We start from the raw sequence: 10,573 nt of genomic DNA, 5'->3' as shown, positions 1-10,573 counted from the left end.
GTGATCTGCGTAATCCCAAGTTCTGCTGAACTCCGCAATGCATGTGCATATTCCACATGATTCACCATGAAGTCACATGCAGCAGTGCTCCTGAGGTTGCGCATCAGAGTATTTGCAGCTTACGTTTGCTGCTGAGGTCTGTAAGAGCCAGCACTGACTTGGTTGAGATCTGAAGATGACAACAGGCTAAACAGTGGTTTAACAGCGCTGATCCTGTGCAGTAGAAAGGAGGGTAATGTAAATGATCTGGAGGATCGGTTACAGCTCTGTCGCAGGCGGTGGTGCTGTGAGCATGCCCATCCTGACCGGAACACACAAGGGAGAATAAAAGCCAGGGGTGGCTGTCACAAATTCACAAAGGGTTCTTTGAGCCTGGACATTTAGCCTAGGGTAGCAGGTCAGGGTGTGAGGGTGGTTTGGTATAAGATATGCTTGAAAGATTAAATCATAGCTTCATATATTCAAACCAGGAATGTTGGAAGAGAGATGCTTGTGCATTTGTAGAATTTATTGTTTAACAAAGTAATCACTAGCAAAGCTTGCTAAGAGAAAGCAGAACTGTGTTATACCTCGGCTGAACACTTGTTTCTTGGTAAATAACAATAGCTCATTTGTGGGCAGGGTAGCTGTTGCAGGGAGGGTGATTACATTCATCCCTTGGGAGGGCAAGTGCTATATGACCCATGAGGCAGGTTTCTCCCTGTGCTTTCTCATCAGGAAGTAGCTCTGGTTTGATGCACTGGCTCTAAACAGATCATGGTGTTAGAAGCTGGTGGGTCATGTGCTGACTTGAACATCTTCTGATTGATACCCACTATTCCTTCTTTTCCCATGAAAGTTTCCCACTGGGAGACTTTCACTGGTTGTGAATGGGAAAAAAATTCTGGGCTGAGTTTTTGAGGGTTAGAAGAACAGGTTGGCATTTCTTGAGTTGCTGATTTTTTTTCCATTTTTCTCCTCTCTGCATCCTAGAGTTGTGAAATAAATGCATATCAGGTCTGCAAAGAAGTAAACTTTCATGTTTTGGGAGGTGAGGGGTGGGGGTGTTCATGTTCGTTACTTCCATGAGAAATGACCACATGCTGTTGGGGGAAAAAGTTGTTGAGGATGCATGATGCTTAAAAACACTTGAACAAACGTTTAACGCTACAGTTTTAATGCTCATAAAATAACAACTTTGCTAGACATTGATGACTCACTACCTGATTTTATATCAACCGAAGTTCTGAAGAGTCTGGTCCACAAACAGGTAATTCAGATACTGAATTATTGAAGAGAACTTAGATTGGATGCCAAGATAGCAATTTATTGAAATAAAAGCTTAATTTGATACTGTTACACTTTTAAATAAAGCTGTCTGTTCTTGATACAGGTCATAAGTAATCCAAGTCTTGAGGCTAAGGGTGAAGGGATCTGTACACTACCAAATTTTTTTCTTATTGTACAAATTAGCAAACAAAAGTTTCCAGTATTCAGAGTATAATTTAATGTATTTTCTTTCCATTCTTTCTTGATGATGGATTTACTGTGTTCTTTTTAGTTAGCTTTATCAGCTTCTTAACTGGAGCTTATTAAATGTTCCTTCAATATAATTAGCTATATTTATTTCACAGGATGTTCGTGTTGGCAGCTGCCTGCATACGTTCAATTCAGTGCTCTTGTGAGCATTACACCGAGACTTCATAAAAGCTTGTGTTATTTGAACACAGGAAAAGGGATCCCTCAAATGAAACTTGATTTGATCAATCTGTGAACTATGAAGGACCACACACGATGGTGTGGTTGTGCTTCTGATGCTAGCATTCCCTTAATTACAGGGTACCCATTCTTCTTTCATGAAAATGCCAAAAGCTTGCTTACCCCCTTTTTTTCCACTTGGCTGCCCTGTGTATAGTCGTTGTAACGCTAAACCCATATTTACGTAGAAATCTGTGCATTTAAGAGAATGAGGACACAGTTACAGCCACGCAAAGAGACTCACACGAAGCTTTTGAAATATTTATAGATGTAATTTCTGTTTCTTGCTTGTCAGCCATACCTCATTTCTGCAATGCAAGTTTGTGATTTGGCCTTATTTTCCTAAGTTTCTGAATCCTTACCCAAGTAACTTGTTTGATTTTAAGGTGTTTTTATTGGTTTGGTCAGTTCTTCCTGCCCACATAAAATTAATGTTCTCTCTGTCCCCTGTAACTGCTCTTTCATCTGAGAATTGTAAAAAAGCATACCAAATCATTACATCATTTCCAGATTTTGCTTTTCCTGTCTGGGTGAGACTGCCTGCAGGAAGAATATTTCCGAGTTTTCAGAGTTTTAAAAAATGCTACATTGAACATACTGGAGCTGTTATTCTTTCTTCGAATTTATGTAAACACTTACAGAAAGTTTGTCAAGATCCAGGTGCATTCCCAGCAGCAGAGGTGTTCTCACATGCCTTATTTCCTTGAAAAGGGAATGCTGGAATGGTGTTATAACTTGACTGTTGTTTGGGGAAAGGGAGATATTGTTTGGTTTGGTTTGTGTCATGCGTACCAAAGTGGATTTGCTGTTGACAGTCAAATCAGGCCTTCCTGCCTGCTAGCTCTGCGAAGTAAATTTGGAATCTTCATTTTATGCATTATTAACAGCAATATTCATACGAAATATGAGGAAGTGCTACAGTAATTGTGAACTGAAAACTTTTCTTATAGCCGTAGTAGTTCTGCAGTAGAAGTGATAAAATAAATGTATGTAGTGAGTAATTTTGAATACAGTAGTTTATTGTGCTCATCAGTGAATTTATTATGAAAAATGGCATTCTTTGTTTCTAGAGTAGAATTTTTTTATATTGAAAGCAAGAGATGTAGTGTATTGCATCAGTGCAATGTATTACCTCATTTGCAGCTGTGTACTACTTTCACATATTTTTGTTTACAACATTTGACTTCATTTTCTTTTGCAGTATAAAGAAATGTAAAAATTATTATGAAGTCCTTGGGGTTTCAAAGGATGCAGGTGAAGATGACCTAAAGAAGGCCTATAGAAAACTTGCTTTGAAATTCCACCCGGACAAAAACCACGCACCTGGAGCAACAGAGGCTTTTAAAAGTAAAATACCATTTTTACTTAAAATTTCTTTCACAATTCAACTTTGTCAAACAATTGTCAAATTAAAAGAAATTCATCTGCATTAGTCACTTGTCTTTTTACAAAATTGTCAGTGTGGTGTTTTATAGCTAATATTAAACTACATTTTTATCCAAGAAAATATATGACCTCTAATATCTTAGCATATACCTGGAAGTATAGATAAATAATGTGGACTTTTGCAGTAGGGTTTGGTTTTAGAGGATTGACTGTAATTTTCAAGTACAAGGAATGAATACTTGATCTGTGAAACCAAATTGCACTTTTTTACTGTTGTTGACTTAATGTAGTAAACTGTTTTTTTCAGGCTCAAGTGTAGTAAAGATTCAAGACAGTTAAGATTCAAAGTAATACTTGATAGCAAAATGTGGTGTTTACTGAATTACGTGACATGCTAAGTTACCTTTTTCTCAGAATTCCTTATATGTGTGTAGTTTTACTACTTTTTTCATACAAACACACTTGGGTTCAAACATGGCCTTATTAATAGTTGCCTTTGACCATTTCTTAGGTAAAATTTACAGTCTGGCTTGATCTGATCTAAGGCTGCCAAGCTTAGCCCCTGCACAAGGGAAATTGTTGAGGAAAAGCATTGTAAAGAAAACTACAGCTTCATCTCAGACACAGATGAAGAAAGATGTGAATCTGTAAGAAATGATCATGCATAAATAAAAAATCTGATTGTGGTACATCTTTTTAATTTTTTTTATGTGTGAGGTTTACATGCAGACATTTGAAAAAATCAATCGGATAAACCTCTTCAATTGGGGGAGGGAAAAAAAAGAAAAAAAACCCCCCTGAGCAAGACTTCTTATACAGACTTGAAGGGGTAATTATAATAATATATTAACAATTCCAGATTAAAAGTTAATAGAACATAGCAGGAAAGTTGATTGCTAATTATTATTTTAATACAGCTATGTGATGGCTTTATCTAAAAAAGATATTATTCTTATAAACTTGTCTCCAGCCCTATGAATAAAAGAATTCTTCCTTGTTAATAGCATTTTAAATAATATTTAAAATGTTAGAAATCATATTCTTATTTAATCTTTTATTTTACATTAGCACTTTGTACAAGTTTGATTTCTTCAGCTTGATTTCACTTTCTGGTTCTTAACTAGATGAGTAAATGAACAGAAAATTTTGTAGGCCAATCTTGCTGACTAAAAATTATTTAATGAAATCTAGCATTTTTCTTGCATTGAAATTATTGTAGTCTTTTTGTACAACTGAGTAAATTTATGATTTAGTTTACCTTTAAAAGCATCTGATAAGTTTCTAACATCCAGCTGAGAAAAGGAGTTTCATAATAATAGTTATTATTTCATAATAATGCTTTATTTTAAGGAAAGGTCACATTAGAAAACAGAATTGAATTTGATGTTAGGCAAGGTGCTTAGAACTTGAGCTACGTAGTACTACTCTTCTGTTGTATTCAGCAGTCTCCCTGAGGTTATATTTTAGATTTAAAAGTTTGTGCAAATATAATAACTTTTGATCTCTTGGAATCTCTTTTACCAACTTCATCAAAAGTCTTTCGTTTGAAACTTTTGAGCTTTTTTTTTTTCATTTTTTATGTCCTTTATTTAAAGAAAATTATATTTTAATCAAATCTGTTGTGAATTAGCATCAAATAATCAAAAACAAATAACAAATAGTCAATAAAATTGCTGACTATACCGTGACAGTATGATGTCTTCACCTCATGTGCAGTCAGCTGATTTATGTCTCCCAAAATTCTTAATTTTGGGGAAAATCTGAATTTTTACTATCAATTTTATCTTTGTGCTGAGTAACAGAGGAACCTTGTAGCAATGTTTGGTGTCAGTACTGTATATCATGCTCTCACTGCAAATTATGAAGCTTCATTTCTTTGTGTTTTCTCCTCCACTTAAAGGAATTACTAATGATTATTTCTAAGGGTATCTTAAAAGGAACATAGCTAAGACTCATTAACTTTTTCTTAGATTGCATAATTAATGTTTTCAACATTATCCAAAGCCATAGTCTTATTCGCCTGTGTTGAGGTTATAGTGTTGCAGCTTTCATGACCTTTTGATGACTGATGGGTTTTTGACACTGAAAAACATAATCCCTGTGCCTTGTGTTGGTTGGCTGCAAAAGAAGCCTTTTGTTGGAGAGGCCTGGAGGAGAAAGAAGAAAGGAAAGCAGAAGGGGTTTCATGAAGATATGACTGAGTGAAGATTGTTCATTGAGTGCCAGCAGAAATTTTCCTTCAGTCTGCGAGAGCTTATGTCTGTGCGGAGCAGCTAGGGTCAAAGCTCCTAAAGTCAGCAGAACTTGTGGTCTTTTCACACTGATTCTTTCTATGCTCACCTAACTCAGTTCTTCCCTTTCTGCTGTCAAAATTGAAGTTGTTCATTTGTGATAATGTAGCATGAACAGGGACAAGCGTCCCAGGCCAGGCACTCCAAACACTGAGGTCATACTGACAACCTTAGTAACACACATGTTCCTGACATGCACGCATGTTGTACTCTTCATGTTACATCTTGCAAAACTTTGTTATGAATGTACTCCATAAAATATCTTAAGCAGCCTGTAAAAAATACATTCACACTCTGGTAGACAATAAAGTTGATGCATTCAAAGAAGTGACCGCTTATTAAATGAAACCAAATAAACTGTACTGAGTCTATGATGTTTTAAGCTAGACTGCTAGAGCAGACTGAACTTCGCAATTACCCAACTTCAAAGCTTTCATTGTAATGCTTGATGCTTTTTTGGTAACTGCAGTGAGGAGAACATTTCCACAGGTGTAGGTGTTCCCCTAGCAAAAGGAACAAAGCTCTCCTGCCTTCTGCCTAGTTCAACAGGATAAAAGCCTTTGAATAGTGTTGGTAGGAAACTTTGTGGAAGCTATGCTAAGAAAAGTAGAGATGTTTCTGGACCTTGTTTTATTCTAGTAGGTTAGTAACACACAGTAAAGGACATGATTTGCTGCCTGTTCTTGACTTGGAAATTGCAATTTTCATGCTGGAATAGCTCTTACCTTTCATTTATGGGAGTTGTCTTTTATTCCTTGCTTCAGAAATCGGAAATGCGTACGCTGTGCTGAGTAATCCAGAAAAACGAAAGCAGTATGACCTTACAGGCAGTGAAGAGCAAACATGCAATCACCCTAGCAACGGTAGATTCAACTTCCATAGAGGTTGTGAGGCAGATATTACTCCAGAGGATCTATTCAACATGTTTTTTGGAGGGGCCTTTCCAACAGGTATTTGTATACATCAGTATAATCATTGGGATACAGTGGTACTGCCCAGAGTGGCATCAGAGTTTGTGGCATTATAAAACAGTAAAAGTACTCCAACCTGCCTCCGACCCAACTCTTTAATCTGCATCACGGTTCATTTTTCCCCTAAGTGTTGCTAAATCCCAAAAATGTGAGTTCAGTTCTTTGGGGTTACTATGGTGATTCTGCAGTACATGAAATAACAAATTAGTTGCTTCAGAGCTTAAAATATTTATTTTAAGCAACTTTGAACTTGTAAGATATCCTAAAGTTCAGTTATTTTATGTGTCATTGTGCAGTAATGTTAAATGCTTTATGTTTGTTGCTTCTATATTGACCTCTAAATAGTTGGGTTTTTTACGTGATTTAAGTGTGGATGTTTTTTCCTTAGGTAGTGTACATTCATTTTCTAACGGTCGTGCTGGCTACAGTCATCCTAATCAGCACCGTCAGAGTGGACATGAGAGGGAGGAAGAGAGGGGTGATGTACGTTTAAGTGCCATTGACTTTAAACGGTGGATTGTGAAATTTGCTGGTGGTCGCTTTCAGTGATACGATTGTACAGGAGCTCTGTACTGTAGAGGAGCATTTGTACTTGCCAGTTACATATTTTAAAACTTTGGCGGGTGGGGGTCTTACTGACTGGTAAATAGGCATGCGAATTTGAGAAGATAATAGCCTGGGTTTGTAAATCTTTTGTTGTATGTAACTATCTTACTAGCAACTGGCAGTATTAGCCTAAATATGCCACTAATTCTGGTCGCTAATCCTTGTCTACATTTAGAATTTATTTGGGCTGAGGTAAGAATTGTACCCAAGGCTCAATATTTATCTATATGAATTAATATGTAGTCCTGTATAATTATGTATCACTGTATAGAGGAGACCAAATCATGGTGTACAACTGAATCCAGCTATTCATTTGGTATTTGCTTGTGGCTACATGTTAACCCATGAACTCTTGCAGCTTGAGTACTCGTAACACCACAGTGTTTGCAGTTACAGTTTTTCCTGGCAGCTTTTGGTGCTTAAAACAGAAAGTCACGCTTAGCATTACATCTTGTCAAATTTACCTCTTTACTTGATGCTGTTTTATGAAATACCTGAATCTGTTTTGTTCCTTAGGGAGGTTTCTCTATGTTCATTCAGCTGATGCCTATTATTGTGTTGATCCTTGTCTCCTTGTTGAGCCAGTTGATGGTATCTAACCCTCCCTATGCCTTATACCCAAGATCGTAAGTAATGTTTGATTACATTAGCTTCAAACAGAGGGGATGATGTTGTAATCACCCGCTCCCACTTAGAAGCATTTTAGAAAGCCTTCCATTAGTTGGTCCTTGATTTTCCACAGTGAGGAAAGGGAGGGAAGGTATAGACGAAGCAGAACAAAACTTGAAAGTTAGGTACTAAGAACATGCTGTGAGAATGTAATGGAGAAAAGAGGTCAGCAATACCTGGAGTTTAGGAGATCTTCTAATACAAGGCAGTGGGTCTGTGCAACGTAGCATGTTGCAAAGGTGTTTGCATCTCCAACATATTTAATCGAATCCTGAAACCTGCTAAGGCTTGTTATTCTTTTAGGGGTCATCTGTGCTGATAGCAAGTGAAATAATTGAAAGCAACTTTCTCATCCGTATTTACATTTTGAACTAGATGAGGGCTGGGGATATTGTCTATTCTTTGCTTCATTCTAGGTGGTGGTAAAATAGGTATCTCCATTTTCTTGCAAAGAATTCCAATAGCGAAACTTACCTGTTTTGTACAGTAGGATATATAAATCTTTTTTCCCTTGAGAGAAATTAATAACTCTAATCATGCATGCACCTAGCTAGTAGACTTACCCTACTCTACTACGTTTTAAGTAAAGGACCTTAGTTCTTTGCAGAGCTCTCAGCCCCACAACAGAAAGGTTTATTTTCTCTTATTTTTCAGAGTTCTGTATTTCCAGAGTGTGATGTTTTTCCCTTCTGCAACTAAGCTGTTGTGATGCATATAAACACTTCTCTGCCAAAATGTTTGTGCACAATCTTTGATTTTTAATCCACAGAATGCAGCAGGAAAATGGATTTGTCAGGGCTGGCAGAAAACACTTTAGAATGGAGATGCCTATACTGAGTTGCTGCAGAATAGTGACCTGTTTTTCTTTCTGTAGAGTTTGAATGCAATTTTGTATTACCAAAGCTTACATTTGACTAAAGAGGTATGAAACAGGTGCCAAGTGGTTGTTTTTTTGAGATCAAGGGTTTAAGCAGAAGAAGTTTAATGTTCAGGTGAATGTAGTAATTTTAGTCTCTGGCAGATTATACAGCCATTCATTTCATTACTTCTCTTGAAATAGCAAATTCAGTGATGTGCTGTTCTTCTGTAATAGCAAATTATTTAAAAGTATATGTGGTGTAAAAAAAATCAAATATCTAGTCTCTTTCTCCCTTCTTCCTACTTTTTTGCAGAAGTACAGGGCAGACCATAAAAATGCAGACAGAAAACTTGGGTGTCATTTATTATGTCAACAAGGACTTTAGAAATGAATACAAAGGGGTGTCATTACAGAAAGTGGAAAAGAGCGTGGAAGAGGATTATGTGTCCAACATTCGTAATAACTGTTGGAAGGAGAGGCAACAAAGTAAGTTTGGTAATAGGTGTAATTTCATGAAAGCATGCATTACTATAAAAAAAAGATTGCCTCAGGCAAGAATTAAGTGTTTGTATTATTAAAAAGTTTGAATGAGAAACCAAGTGTGAGGTTCCCTACTGTTTCTTACTTTTAAGTGTCCCCAGTGTCACTTAATTTTTGTGTTTTACTCAGTGACCATCTGCAAATCATCAGCAATTTTAACCTGCTACTCTATTATCTGTGACCATTTCTCAGGAAATTAAAGACTACAGTGAATTGATAGTGTAAAAGAAGTTGCTGTACGTTAAGGATGAAAGTTAAGAATTCTAATCTCTTCCATATGATGTTATCATGGCAATATCTCATTTCCCTAGGTGCTTTTACATAGATAAATAAATAAAACAAAAGCTTTCTGGAGAAGGAAAAATTAATCTGCCTTGGACCACAGTACATGCAAACATTGCTTTTCCAGGTGACCAAGGACCTACCTGTCCTGTAAAACATCATAAGCTGTAAATCAGTCCTTAATCTTTTGCTAACGCTGAACAATTTTTCTTCCTGGACTTGGTACCTTGGCTACATCAGACCTTAAAAACTGGGGGTTTTTTTAGTTTACCGTCTATTTTTCCCATCTAACTTAATATTATGCAAGGAGCTATTTTCTTTCAGAAGCCTAGAATTCAGTGTTAACTATAAGGACGCTAAATAGGATCAGCCGTCTCTAAATCATCATCAATTTTAACCTGTTATTCTGTTATCTGTGACTATTTTGTGAGCCTTTCATGTTCTGTCAGAACAGCGCTGATAAAATGACATCAGTGTTGAAACCAGGTGGTTTCAACTTGTCACCTGGTAAACCTCAGTAATAGCTTACTGGATAAATAATTTGTTCATGAACTGTCAGTAAACTGACCAAAAGCAAACAGAGTGCTCTTCTCTGAGTGAAATTGTGTCTTCCTGCATAGCTTTACTCTCTGCACTCCAGTGATGCCAAGCCTTTCAGCTGAGATGGCCCCTTAGCTTCTCCCAGTTGTACAAGACTGCCCGGCATCACAGCTAAGTCAAGTGCCTGAACAGGACTACACACGTTCACTGCAGTTGGTCTGTACCCATATAAATACAAACTGCGTTGCCCATGCAGAGCAGGCCCAATGCTTCTGGAGGCGTTACACTCCTTACTCGTCAGTACACATTGCTTATGCACAAGTAAATCTCTACAGTTTTACAAATTTCCCACAAGAAAGACCTGTGGGCCGAAAACTCTGCTGGTGGGGTCACAAGTATGCAAGAGAAACACTGGTGCTTCGGGGGAAAACTTATTGCTCAGACTACTATATTTGATCAGAATAATTTTTCCCAGATTTTTCAGATAGGGGAAAGCATCAGAGAATTTTGGGGTATAATTCGTAAGCAAATATAAAAACCTCTTGTATTTTTCCAAATAGGTTGTCCTTTGATCATCTTGAAATGTTTGAATATGTTCACTCTTTGTGATGGGGATACCTAATTTTTCATCTACAAGTGGTTGCTAGATGAATGATTGGTTATGTAAATATATAACCAAATATAATAAAATA

At 36.9% G+C, this 10,573-nt stretch overlaps 1 protein-coding gene across 1 annotated transcript in view; it reads left to right on the top strand.

Moving 5' to 3' along the window:
* The window catches only part of DNAJB14 (DnaJ (Hsp40) homolog, subfamily B, member 14), a gene marked incomplete at its 5' end in the record, with an annotated part of 20,705 nt that overhangs the window by 7,882 nt on the left and 2,250 nt on the right, over window positions 1–10,573 (top strand). Inside the window, 5 exons of the mRNA XM_010283383.1 lie at window positions 2,939–3,084; window positions 6,179–6,364; window positions 6,774–6,868; window positions 7,508–7,617; window positions 8,833–9,005. Of these exons, the coding sequence (XP_010281685.1) occupies window positions 2,939–3,084; window positions 6,179–6,364; window positions 6,774–6,868; window positions 7,508–7,617; window positions 8,833–9,005 (710 nt within the window). The remainder of the gene's footprint in view (window positions 1–2,938; window positions 3,085–6,178; window positions 6,365–6,773; window positions 6,869–7,507; window positions 7,618–8,832; window positions 9,006–10,573) is intronic.

The sequence above is a fragment of the Phaethon lepturus genome, unplaced genomic scaffold (assembly GCF_000687285.1).
Source record: "Phaethon lepturus isolate BGI_N335 unplaced genomic scaffold, ASM68728v1 scaffold13600, whole genome shotgun sequence".
Lineage (NCBI taxonomy): Eukaryota > Metazoa > Chordata > Aves > Phaethontiformes > Phaethontidae > Phaethon > Phaethon lepturus.
Note: the sequence above shows the minus strand (reverse complement) of the source record. Positions and strands in the feature narration are given on the sequence as shown.